Source organism: Leopardus geoffroyi, chromosome C2, assembly GCF_018350155.1.
Source record: "Leopardus geoffroyi isolate Oge1 chromosome C2, O.geoffroyi_Oge1_pat1.0, whole genome shotgun sequence".
Taxonomy (NCBI): Eukaryota; Metazoa; Chordata; class Mammalia; order Carnivora; family Felidae; genus Leopardus; species Leopardus geoffroyi.
The window spans coordinates 93,787,373-93,801,104 of NC_059333.1; the positions used below are offsets into that span (position 1 = coordinate 93,787,373).

The window sequence follows — 13,732 nt, forward strand, 5'->3', positions numbered from 1 at the left end:
GAGTTTAATTATGCTCTATGGTTTTTTTTTTCCCATGAATAGAATTTCTTGCCAAATACACATTTCTGTGATTTGATCATGATCACTTAATGAGCTAATAATATATTTTAAGCATTCCTTGCTTTTTTTTCACACACAAATTACTTTCTCATGGGAGCTTTTGCATTTTTCTCATAAGAGTACATTTTTAGAGCCTTATTTAAAGTGCATTTTGTAACATGTTTAGCTTGTATTTATTTGCATTCTCATATAACTGGCAGCTCTTGGAACTAGAAGGAATCTTAGAGATCCTGGATCCAAATCATTATTCTACAGATGAAGAAACTAAGAGTCAAGAATGATGGGGAACTTTCCCAAGGTCATATGAGCAGCCTATGATACAGCTGAGTCAGCTGAGTCAAGAATCTACACTCAAATGTCTTTGTTAGGACAGGCAGTTAGAGATAAACATAGAGGACGTTTTATAAACACAATTTTTAAATTAGGTAAATAAATGTAAATAGATGTAATTTTCAATAAAAGGTCAGGTTTATCTGGTATAAGATGGGTCCAGTACCAATTTTCTTAGGCATTTGTGACCTCCTGTTTCTAAGTTATTTTTAAAACATTATTATACAGTAATGAATGAAGAAAATTGAAAAACTCAAAGTAATAAAAAGAAAATAGAATTATTCATAGTTCTACATAAACAAAAATACATCTGAGGTTTGGGTGTATTTATCTCCAGTAGATGTATTTAAGCTTTTTGCATTTTTTAAAACATAATTATTGTCAGAATACATATTTATTTATTATAAACTAAGCAGTTGTTTGTGGCAGTATCCTGCTTTTTAAAATTATTTTAAAATTTTTTAATGTTTATTTATTCTTTGAGAAAGAGAGAGAGAGCATGAGAGAGAGAAGGAGACACAGAATCCGAAGCAGGCTCCAGGCTCCGAGCTGTCAGCACAGAGTCCTAAGTGGGGCTTGAACTCACTAACCGTGAGATCATTACCTGAGCCAAAGTCAGACTTTTTTTTTTTTTTTTTAAAGGAAAGATCACTATTTTTTTTTTATTTTTTTTTAACGTTTTATTTATTTTTGAGACAGGGAGAGACAGAGCATGAACAGGGGAGGGTCAGAGAGAGGGAGACACAGAATCCAAAACAGGCTCCAGGCTCTGAGCTGTCAGCACAGAGCCCGACGCGGGGCTCGAACTCACGGACCATGAGATCATGACCTGAACCGAAGTCGGCTGCTTAACCAACTGAGCCACCCAGGTGCCCCCTGAAGTCAGACGTTTAACTGACTGAGCCACCTAGGTGCCCCTAAATTATTGTAAAAGCTAAGTGCTCTATTTACATTTAGATACAGTATTTACTTGTTTTGATACGTAGGAAAAACTCATTTTTAAATATTTATTTTTATGCATATAATTTTTTAAGTAATCTTTATTATGGAATTTTTTTATATATAAGGATTCATATCATGGCATCATTTATAAAAGGATGCTGGATACTGCGTATTTACCTACCTTTTATAACATCTCTTCCATCTATGATCTACTCTCTCTTCATAATTTTTTGGAGGAAAAACAGGACACTGAAAATTATTTTACATCACTTGACTCTTTGTAAGGTTAAACATTTTCCAATGTATCTCTTTAGTAGCTGTATTTTCTGCTTCATGAACATGAACATTGTTAAAATGTACTTATTTTTATCAATGGATTTTTATATTGATATATGTTAAAATAATACAAATTTAAACTATTTAAACAAATGCACCAAAAGTCTGCCATATCATTTTTTACTATGTATATCAAATTTTCATAACTGAGTAACAAACTTCAGGGGGAAAAACCCTAAAACAGTGCTAATGTAATATTAATACCTAATGATAAAGGGATCAATTCATTTAGAAGGTGTAATAATCCTAAATATATATGGACCCAACATCAGAGCACTCAAATATATTAAGCAAATACCAACAGATTTGAAGGGAGAAATAGACAATACAGTAATAGCAGGGGACTTCAATACCCCACTTTCAACAATGGATAGATCATCGAGACAGAAAATCAGTAAGAAAACATTGGATTTGAACCATGCTTTAGACCAATGTCACTAACAGACATGTTAGTGTACAGAACATTCCATCCAACAACAGCAGAATACACATTCTTCTCAAGTGTACCTAGAACATTCTCCAGACCTAAGATTACACAGAATGCTAGCATATGCCTTTCTCCCCACGTCTGTCTGCTTTGAAGCCTTTGAAGTCTACTCTTTCTACACCTCTACTATAGCACTTAGCAAGTTTTCTTTAACTTTCCTGTTTACTATGTATTTTCTGTCCTATTATGTGACATTCCCAACATGATACAACGTTCAATACTGAGTAAGTCATTGGTAAATATCTGCAGACTTTAGAAAATAAATGACATCTATGTCCAAAGATGATAAGGTAATTATAACATATTGTCATATTATATAAGTTTTCATATTATCAATTCCTTGATACGTAGTTTCATACATACAAGACATCTGGTTCTTGGATGCACACATGAAATGGAAGGAGCCATTTTATACTAAGAATTATGAAATCACTTTCTCAGGGATTATAGGAATATAAACCTTAAATATGGTACCCATACTTGTTTGATTCCATCTGAAAATCTGAAAAAAATGGAAAATGGAGAAAAGAGACTTAACCAGAACTCTCCCAAAAGATTGGCTTTTAAGCAGGTAAATATTCAATAGTCTTTCTGAAACAAGATTCTGAAATAAGAAAATCATTTTAAGGGCACCTGGGTGGCTCAGTTGGTTAAGCATCCAACCTCGGCTCAGGTCATGATCTCACGGTTTGTGAGTTCGAGTCCCGTGTCAGGCTCTGTGCTGACAGCTCAGGGCCTGGAGCCTGCCTCAGATTCTGGGTCTCCCTCTCTCTCTGTCCCTCCTCTGTTCACACTCTGTCTCTCTCTCTCAAAATAAATAAAGATTAAAAAAAAGAAAAAAAAAGAAAATCATTTTAGTATTTTCAGATATATTGAAAATTACTTTAAAACAGGTTCCTTCAGGATGCAAATACTCAACAACATAACTCATTTCCATCTTTACTCAGAGGAAGGTCATTTAAATTAGCTTTGTGAGAAAGATAAGACTCTAATTAGCAGTTACAGAAGGTACTTACAAGCTTCGGGGCCCAATTACATGCTAAATTTTATAAAATACTGTCACTCTGAGGAAGTGCCATTAAGTACATATCCCAATAATAAGAGTAAGCCAACTAGGAGAAAGTAGGAGGCAGAATGCCAGGCAGAGGAAACAGCATGTAATGACATGCATAAAGACCCCAAGGCAGAAAGCCTCGTATATCTGATAGGAAAGAAGCCCCAGTGGCTGCAGCATAGAAGACAGGTAGGGAGGCCCAGAGGTGAGTTACAGAGGTAGGCGGAGGCAGACGAGCCCAGGTTGATAGGTCTGGAAAGGAGTTTGGAATTTATTTGAAGATGATATTCAAATTCACAGCCTGGAACCCTGATTACCACCAGTTCACAACTTTCCATCAATTCACCCCAGGACCAACAACTATGCCCAGTCACCTGCATAGGCCACACCTTTTCTGGTAGGTAGATCCACCAAGGACACCAAAATAACATTCAGTTACCTGAGGAGCACAAGAGTTTTTAGAAAACAGAATGTGCCTGATTTTAAGCAATAACTACCTCTGGTCCAAGACCCCAACTTGTATCTTATTGCAGAGCATATCTCTGTACCTAATTTACATTCCCCAGACCACCACTGTCACCACTGAGTGCGTAAAATCAAAAAGAGCAGAGAACTTACTGCCCTGCCCCACTCCTTTACTTCCCAGGGTAGGCCAGGTATATTTGTTGAATGTACGAAGTAATGGATACAAGTAATGAAGATGTTTAAGTTTATCCCAAAGTGGTCTCATTTTTTAAAACCCTGAGATTTACAGACGAAGCACTGAGACTTATAGTGGTTTCTTTGTTCCTTCTTGGTTTCTATGTCTTAGTGTATTGCTTCAGGAAAGCTGTACTGCACTAGGAGGCAGGAGAAAGAAACGTCGGTTCCATCACTTACAAACCAGAGGACTATGAGCAAGCTGCTCTAGGCCTGGAGAGTTTCATCTATAAAACTGAGCTTGTTACTACTGCTGAAAATGGAAGGATGAGTCAGATGTGGGGGGAGGGAGGGTTGTTGTGGTTTGTCATTGGCTCTAAGAACTATGATTTTATGAACACAATCAAAATCCAGGAAGAAAACATTAAAGTCTGAGAGGTAAAACTCTGAATTATTTTGCAGATTACCTGAAAGTAAATTATAGTAAGTCAGTTCGGTCCATATCTCTGGGATTATTTCTAATCACCCATAAAGATTTGGCTTCTAACCTTATACACATACATTCACCCACAAACATATATATCTCTTTCTGTTTAGAGCTATTTGCTTAACCAGTAACTACAGAAAAAAAAAAAAAAAAGATACAAAACCTTTATCTCAAACTCGAATGCTTGAAACACTATTGAAGTGTTCCCCTTATATAAATGTTTTTTTCCAACTTTGAACAAGAAACCAATTTTCTCCTAATAATCTCATTATCAGTCCCAAATTTATGACTATTTCACTTCTTTGGATCAGATTAAATTTAAAAGACTATATTAAGATGTAAAATTGTATGTTTTAAGGATGTTTAAGTTTCAATAAGATTGGATAAAGTTGTGCTCTTACCAGCTCCTTAAACAGTTCTTCCCAAGGGTTTCCTTCTGGATTTCCAGTTGAATTCTGCTGGTGAAGTTCTTTGCCCCATTCTATATCCACTCTCTCCCACACTGGAAATCGGGATTCAAATGCTTTTTCTGTTACTATTGACCCACTGGAAGAATGTTTTCAGGTGGCATTTCCCCACTTATTCATTTATATTAGTATAGACTCCTGGATTTTATTCATTTATTTACAATTCATTAATTATTTATTTTGATGCTAAAATTACCCAGCTATTGGGAGATCCTTCAGGCTGTCCCTTGTGTCCTTTTGACCAATTCCATAATTTTTGAGCACTTCCTTATCTTCCAGCACAACAGATTCATCTTCTATTTTACCTGCCCCAGCCTTGGAATCACCCTTTTCTCCAAAGAGCCAGCAGAGTCGTGGTTCTTTTCACTGGAAAATGAGATTTGGAAATCAAGACTTGGATGCTAGATATACTACTGGCTTGTCATTGAGCTACAGGAATTTATTATCCTTTTTCACCACGTATCCATTGCAAGTCTGGCTCGGGAAGACGGTGGATTTTTATTCCCTTTCTCAGTCTCTCCATTTTGAGTCAGAATGGCCCACGTACTTTGCACCCACACAGAGACTCATCCCATTGAAACTATTCCCGGTTTCAGTTTGGGATCCTTCTGGAGGGAGGCCTTAGTCACAGGCGTGCAATACAGACCTGTGTCCTCCAGAGTCCGCTGTGCTTCGCCCAGCTCAGCCCCCGAGCTTTCTCAAACCTAAAGCGTCTGCAACACTTTGCAAGGACACCGAAGACAGGGCACGTCAGCGCTCCGACTTCCTCCCTACGCCGCCTCTGATTGGCTGCTGGGCGTATAAGAAACGGTGAATGAGCGGCTGACCCTTGCAGAAACTTGCTGGAGGGCCGGGTGGCATATACCTTTCCTCCCTCGTCCATCCGCGGGCAAGCCGAGCCGGGGCAGGATGAGGTCGTCCTGTGTCCTGCTCACCGCCCTGGTGGCGCTGGCCGCCTATTACATCTACATCCCCCTGCCCAGCTCCGTGTCCGATCCCTGGAAGCTGATGCTGCTGGACGCGACTTTCCGGAGCGCACAGCAAGTGGTGAGATGCAGCCCAGCGCTGATTCTCTCTCCCTCTTAAGCAATATTTGGAGGGGGAAGCAAGATTTCCGGACCGCGTCCCACGAGAACGCATATTTTTCTAACGCATTTAGGCGATCGATTTTTAAGGTGGTTCAGTCGGGCTTTTTTTCAGGGTGTCGCATTTGCCTCCTTGCTAGCAGCGGGCTAGATCTGTGTCTTCTCTTCTGCGTTGGTGATCGAGAAGGTGAAGTTCTTGAATCGAATTTGACAACTGTTTAACCCTTCGTCTGTCCTAAGTGCCCCCCTTCCTTCTTGGTTTGCAACGTCAAAAAAACCACCTTACAGCATTTTAGAAGCCACCCTTCCCCCCATTTTCATTCTTCCGTAGGGGCCAGGAGAGAGTGAGCTAAATGTTTTAGGAAGGCTGGCGGGGGGCGGGGGGCGGGGGGGGGGCAGTCTCTGATTCCTGGTAATGCAGCCACCTTAAAAGCAGAAGCCGGCACGGGCGGCCTCCCAACATCCTCGGACCGTGGAGCTCTCCGTTCCCGGGGGCTGCAGGCAGGGCTCGTCTAAGCACCTGAGTAACCTCAGGGATCTCCCGTTTCATGCGTGGGGCTTATCAGCTCAGCCCACGGAGGAGGCCAGGAGGCCTGGCAGCCTGGTTAGAGGAGAGGCGGTGGAGGGGGCGGCAGCATGATGCACTTTTCTGCCTGCCCTGCGGCATTTATTTTATGTCCTCGGCTGTCAAGGAGACAATCTTTACCCGAGCCAGGATACTCCTGCTTTTACCCTGGTGGGTGACATTTCTGTCTCTTGTATCATGGGGATGCATCTCTTCCCCATAGACAGTAAAATAGAACTGGAGTTTATTCTATAGTAAGAGGCATTCGTTTTAGTGGCAGAGAATCTGAAATCCGAACTCCAATCCGCAAAACTGGGCCTTATTATTCTAACCCTCCTCAATCGCAGGTTATTTTTGTAAGCTCCTTTTTTTTCAGGAGTGACTAAACAAAGAGAAAAAAAATCGTGATTTTTCCTAGAGGGCTGATGTTCCTTTTCCCCTGTCTGTTCTGTGTGTAGGATCACAGAGTGTCTGAGGCTTTGTCCTATCAAAAAGCCCCTTAAGTAGGGTATGGTAGCACCTTCCTACTAGGGATTTGTTTTTCTTAAACCCAGCCATGTCTTCAATCCCAAAGTCCCCTGTTGTCCCTTAGGGATGGTCTATGAAGTTACAGACCCCCTCCTTCCCTCCTGCTTACTGACATGGTGAAAGAGTGACCATCCCCTTCTCTAGCGTTTGTTTCAAGAAAGGCAATCTTCTTGTAGCAAGCCCTACGGCCCCTCTCTTCCTTCAGAAATTCTGTAATTTGGGAGTGATATCCTTTTAAGGTTTTGGGGTACAATGGCATTTACCCTGGATGGGTTATAATGGCCCTCAACAATAAGAATAATGACTAGTAAGAATAAGAAAAACATGAAAAACGTCTATATTGCCTGCAGAGATTGTTAGTTTTCAGGTCACCAAAGAAGTCTTCCTCATCATATGTAATTTGGGAAAAGCCAGGTTTGGAGAAAAGCCTTTCTTCCCTTACTATAGGCTGTCAACCCATCAAGGGCAAGGCCTTTGGACCCTATGATCCTCTAGCTAGAATGTGCCCTCAGCTGGTGTTTGGGAGTGATAATGAGTGTAAAGCCAGGTCACAAGATAAATGAGGTAACCCAAGTATCCTCACCTGACACTGTGGCTTGGGAGTCAGTTTGCACAGAAGTGGCTCTCCTCACTTTTCTTCTAAATTGTGAAATATTAGAAAGATCATTCAGACCACACAGAAGCACATTCTACCCAATAAAGCATTTTACCAATGTCACTCCACATCATCCTGAGGACAAGGCAATGTGACTTAACACATTGTAAGAGCAGGACAGGTAGAGTCCTGCCTCCCTGAGTCCCATTCCAGCCAGGCTACTTGCTGGCAGCGAGGCCAGGCAATTACTAACCTTACTAGTCCTCCGTTTTCCCTGTAAAATGGGGTTAATATCTACTTTACAAGGTTGCTGTGAGGTTTAGTAATGCATTTAAATGCCTGGACCTTGTAGTTATTCTCCTAAGAGTTGTTCCAAAGGTCCACTATGGATTGTGAAGATCTGTTGGATTGCCCAACTTTGTTCAAATGGTAAAACAAATGTCAACTGGACATGACTTATCTCATTGAAATGTGGAGAGCTACCACTAGATTGCATGGCATGAAGTATGTTACCCAGACAATTTTAGTTAGAGCTGACTTGCTCAATTACAAAAGCAACTGAAGCTACTTCAGAAGTGAAGCTTGGCCTCTTGGCCTACTTCTTAACACCGTAGGCTCGCGCCCAGCATCAAGAAATACGAATGCTGCTTTTATTCTGTGTCATTGGCAAAACTGCACCCTTTCATGCCAATTCTTCCCTCCTTTACCCTGTGCAGGTGAGTCAGATTATTGAGATTATGTTCATTGTGCTTTTTTTCCTGGGGGGTCCTCCAATATTACCTAAGAAGAAGGTACTGGAGATCTTTCTCTAAAGTCCTCTCAAACACAGATGCTGCATTAGCATCACCTAGGGAGCTTTAAAAATCCTGATGCTTGGGGGCACCTGGGTGGCTCAGTCAGTTAAGCTTCCGACTTCGGCTCAGGTCATGATCTCCTGGTTTGTGAGTTTGAGCCCCACGCCCCGCGTTGAGCTTTGGGCTGACAGCTTGAAGCCTGCTTCAGATTCTGTCTCCCTCTCTCTCTGACCCTCCCCCCGCCCCACCACTTGCCTGCTCACTCATGTGCTCTCTCTCTCTCTCAAGAATAAATAAACATTAAAATTTGTTTTTAAAAATCCTGATGCTTAAGTCCTATCCTATGCCTATACCAGATTTACTTGGAGGTAAATTCCAGGCATCAGTTTTAAAAGCTCCCCAGGTGATTTCAATATGCAGTAAAATTTGAGAACAATGCTCTTTAAGGTAAATAAAATGCATTACAGATGTAGGCAATATGTATTCCTTAAACTGAACACATGTTGCAGGGGATGGGCCTTTTACATTAGCATGGATTAGCTTATCAGATTAGTTGGTTGACACTTTGGCTGTAAGAATCTAAAGGGGATAAAATACTAGCTAGGCAAATTTCAGGGTTATAGCAAAGCCTTCATAAGATGTGAGCAGAACAGCACACAAAAAAAGGTCTGGGAAAGGCAGAGGAGAGAGAGGTGTAGATGAAGATTGGTCAGCCAGAGACTAGAGGGACAAAAGTAGGGAGTTGGGCAGGTTCTGGAGGCTGATCTCAGAATGCTGTGCAAGGAAAGATTTTTTTAAAATAGTAATCCCAACACAGGTGAAGATCCTGAGAAGTTCACACTGCTGAGTTTGGCAATATTCATTGAAAGCAGTAGAAGCATGTTTATTCTTTGACCCAACAATCCCTCAGTATGAATTTATTTTTTATATTTTATTTCTTTATTTGAAGAGAGGGGAAGTCTGCGCACATGGGAGTACATGGGGGATTGACAGAGAGAGAGGGAGAGAGGCCAAATCCCAAGCAGCCTCCATGCTGTCAGCGCAGCTGGATTGGGGCTCAATCTCATGAACTGGGAGATTATGACCTGAGGCGAGGTCAAGAGTTGGATGTTCAACCAACTGAGCCACCCGGTGGGTGCCCCAGTATGAATTTAAGTACTCAGTGATATAGGCAAGGCTATAGCTGTGGAGATGGAAACATTTTACAGAGTCAAGAACCTTGCTCAACTAGTCAAAAAGTACTGCTGTTTTATGAGAAATATGGGGGAACATTCAGCAACCTAGGTTTCTTTCTTCCTTTTTTTTTTGCAGCATTATTTAAAGGAATGAAAGCAAGTAATATTAGAGATTACATAATTATGGTACACATAATTTGGAATACTATACATTCAAAACCTTTAGGTTATAAAATAATGTTTAATGACGTACAGAAGATTTGTACTGTATGTTAAGTGGGAAAACGCAACAAAACAGCATATATGCATGCCATTATCCCGCTTAAAATATTTATATCCCAAAACCTATAGTTATGTATATCTATTTGTCTATCTATACTTAGAGAAAAAGTAGAAGGATCTAATTTAAAATGTAATTTTTTTTCTAGGCCATAAGGTTATAGCTTCAATTTTCATATCTGTATATTCTAGTTTTTCTACAATGAACATGTAGTAATAAACGATTTAAAAAAAAATTGTAGTAGATTTCCTACTTCTAAAGTGGAATTGATGTGTACACAATGCCAATGTGATTAATATTTTAGTAATTGTTCTATAAGAACATCAGATTTCTTGACAAGAAGCGTCCTGGATCCCCTGACACAGCTGTCACAGCGCCATGCTTCACGCTCAATTAGATGTGACACAGATCAAAAGACCACTATGTGCAGTGTTAGGGAGATGCCAAAATGACCTAAAAGAACCTACAGCCTGGTGGAATGGAGAAGACATGTTAATATACAGGTATTAAAAAGGTAAGAGCTGATAGGCATTACTGAAGAGGCACAGTTCCAGAAGCTCATAGGAGGGAGGGGTTATACGCTGTTTAGAGGAGGGGCCAAAGGCAATAAGGAATCTTAACGGACTTCAGAGCAGGGGCGTGGCTTGGCTTACCTTGATCATCTCCCAGCTTACTAGCTCTACTGTGTATCTTTTTGATGACATAATGTAAAAGATTGTTGAAATTGGCATATTTGCTGAATGTTCCCCCTATTTCTTATGGATGTCAGTGCTTTCGAACAAGTTGAGCAAGGTTTTTCATCTTGTAAAATGCCCCCAAACATCAAAATGCAACATGTCTCCTGCTGGATGTTCTGTGCATGATGCATGTGCCTTCAGGCTGTGTGAGGGTGGTTTAAATGACAGCTGCACTGTCATGCCGTGAAGAACTCCAGCTTGTTAACCTTTTTCATAACCATTCATGAACTGGGACTTTTACTAATGGCTGGTAAATTTAATGTGAGAACATTAGTAAATATTTAAGTTTTGTCTGCCATTTTCTAGACTTGTTGTGATACATATTTCTTCATGTAAATTAGAGATTTCACCAAGCTCAATAGTTTTTAGTTGACTTGATGGAATTTTTGTAAACACATGGCAGCAGAAAGGCTCTAAATAGCTTTAGGGGCAATATTTAATCGGTATTAATCCTGACAGGTGAGCAATCTGAGTCGGGCTACATAGGCGACACCTTCTGATGGATCCAATCAAACATTAAGGTCAGATTGACTCAGCTACCAGGTTTGTTAGATAATGCCTAATTTACAGTTTTCCTTGTTATTTTTCTGAGAACCCTACAAATATAGCCCTGAGCACAGGAATGTTATTGTATTTTAGTGGGACCTTCTGTTTCTAACATGTGGCTTGAGCTTGATCTAAAGACATTTTTGTGAGGTGTGGAAATGCAGTAACCGTTCTTAACCAGTATGTTTTTTTTTTTTTTTTTAATGTTTGTTTTTGAGAGAGAGAGAGAGAGTGGGTGAGCAGGGGGAGGTGCAGAGAGAGGGGGACAGAGGATCGAAGAGGGTTTAGGTTCCACGCGCTAACAGCAGGGAGCCTGATCTGGGGCTCAAACTCCTGAACCTTGGGATTACAACATGAACCAAAGTCAGACACTCAACTGACTGAGCCACCCAGGCTCCCCTTAACCAGTCTGTTAATACACAATTACATCTTTTAAAATAATGAGTATATATTATTGCCAAATGAACTGATGTGGGAAATGTGTATTACTTATTTTCTCCATTTTATGTTTATAAAGAATTAAGAAATGTAATTGAATTTCCAAGTGGCAAACCCGGCGATATTCTAATTAATTTGTGTCATATTATGAAATTTTCACAATCTACCTTTCAGTATTCCAAAATAAACTTAAAATACTACCATTTAGAAGTCATCACTCATATAAGAAAAATTGACCAAACACCAACTGGCAAAACAAAAATGAAAGACACATGCCTGATCTTCAGGAGTTTCCAGTGGGGTGAAGGGGAGATAAGCCTATGGACAGTTACAGAGTAGCACTTGAATGACAGAGTTCTGACAGAGGCTTTATGGGTTGCTGCAAGAGCCTTAGAAAGGACCTGTAATATGCACCCGGTCATCGGGCATTGAGGATTGTTACCCTTTCACACGGGCATCTAATCTGAGTCATCAAGGTTAAGTGTTTACAGTAAAAATATACAGTAACCTCTATTAAGCATATAGTGAGCATTCACCCTGTGCCAGATACTGTGCTATGTGCTTGGCATGCAATTCATTTAGTCCATGCTAGGATTCTTTGAGGTGGGTGTTCTTATTTTCCTTCTCTTACAAAGGAGGAAACTGAAATGCAAAGAAAAGTAAATTGCTCAAGCTGACACAATTTATGAGAGGTAGAATCACGATTCAACTCCTGCCTGTCTCACTCTGAACTCTAGAGTTTAACCATTGTATGAGCTTGACTTTCTACAGGACCTTAGTGAAGGAGGTGGGGTAGGAGAACAGGAGGGAGAAAGAAGGGGCATTCCAGTCAGAAGGGACATTCCGGTGGAAGAGGATGATAGAGCCAAGGAACTAAAAGTTGCTTAGACCTCAGAGTGGTAAGGCTGGAAGGAAGCACAGGCCAGATAATGAAGGGCTCTGTGGGCCAAGCAAGGAGCCACTGAAAGGCTTTTCACAGGGAAACCCCATAATCAAGCCCGTGTTCTAGAACAGTCTTTTCTCAGTAGCAGTGTAGAGACACTGGAGTTTAAGGAAGCAGGCGAAGGAGACAGTCCACTTAGAAAGCAATCCAGGTGAGAGGTGGGAGCCTGAACTAATAAAGCCAGGCTGGCTGGCAGTGCAGCTGAACCAGATTTGCTGATGAAGGGATTGTATGGGGTAAAGGAGAGAAAGGAGCCAAAGGTAGCTCCTGGCACAGACTCTAGAGAACTTGGGTGAATGGTGGTGATGATCCTGATTTAGGGGAAGGAGCAGATCTGAAAGTGAAGATAATAGATGTTGGACCTTGTTTTGAGGTGTCCATGGGACTAGTCCAAGGACAGCTTTTCATGAATAGCTTACAGCAACAAGACCAGAGCCCAGGAGGGAGAGAGAGCTGGGCTGGAGATACACATTTGGGAGCGGTTGGTGAATGGGTGGTAGTGGAACTAATGGGAAAGGATGTGCATAGGGTGAGAGTAAGATTGTGTGATCCTTCTGGGGACACCCGAAGGGGACACCAGTGACAACATAGGAAGAGGAAGCCAGCCCTAAGAGAAATGAGATCCTGACGAACATAATTTTTCATTATTTTACATTTATATAACAGTCTAGATTTTTTTATTTTTAAATTTTTTTAATGTTGATTTATTTTTGAGAGCGAGAGAATGGGGTGCAGGTGGGCAGAGAGAGATGGAGACAGAGAATCTGAGGCAGGCTCCGGGCTCTGAGCTGTCAGCACAGAACCCGACACAGGGCTTGAACCCACGATCCGCAAGATCATGACCTGAGCTGAAGTCAGATGCTTAACTGGCCGAGCCACCCAGGTGCCCCAGCAGTCTAGATTTTATAAAGGTTCCACCTATCTCATTTTTGCCCTCAAAATCTATATTTTAAGTTTTGTTTTGTTTTTTTCTAAAGTAGTGTCTATGCCCAGTATGGGGTTTGAACTCACAGCCCCAAGATCAAGAGTCACATGTTCCAGGGGCGCCTGGGTGGCTCAGTCAGTTAAGCGGTCGACTTCAGCTCAGGTCACGATCTCGCGGTCCGTGAGTTCGAGCCCCGCGTCGGGCTCTGGGCTGATGGCTCAGAGCCTGGAGCCTGCTTCCGATTCTGTGTCTCCCTCTCTCTCTGCCCCTCCCCCGTTCATGCTCTGTCTCTCTCTGTCTCAAAAATAAATAAAAGTTT

At 41.2% G+C, this 13,732-nt stretch overlaps 2 protein-coding genes across 5 annotated transcripts in view; one reads left to right on the forward strand and one right to left on the reverse strand.

The window, feature by feature from the left end:
* The window catches only part of ECT2 (epithelial cell transforming 2), a 113,320-nt gene that overhangs the window by 82,843 nt on the left and 16,745 nt on the right, over positions 1–13,732 (reverse strand). For 2 of the 4 annotated variants that reach the window (XM_045502956.1, XM_045502950.1), the window contains exon 1: positions 4,737–5,545. The exons of the other annotated variants lie outside the window; for them this stretch is intronic. The gene's annotated coding sequence lies outside the window, so the exon portion shown is untranslated. Of the gene's footprint in view, positions 1–4,736; positions 5,546–13,732 lie in introns of those variants that run through there. 4 annotated transcript variants of the gene reach the window in all.
* NCEH1 (neutral cholesterol ester hydrolase 1) overlaps positions 5,712–13,732 on the forward strand; it is a 60,775-nt gene continuing 52,754 nt past the window's right edge. The window contains exon 1 of the mRNA XM_045502962.1: positions 5,712–5,849. Coding sequence (XP_045358918.1) covers positions 5,712–5,849 — 138 coding nt within the window. The remainder of the gene's footprint in view (positions 5,850–13,732) is intronic.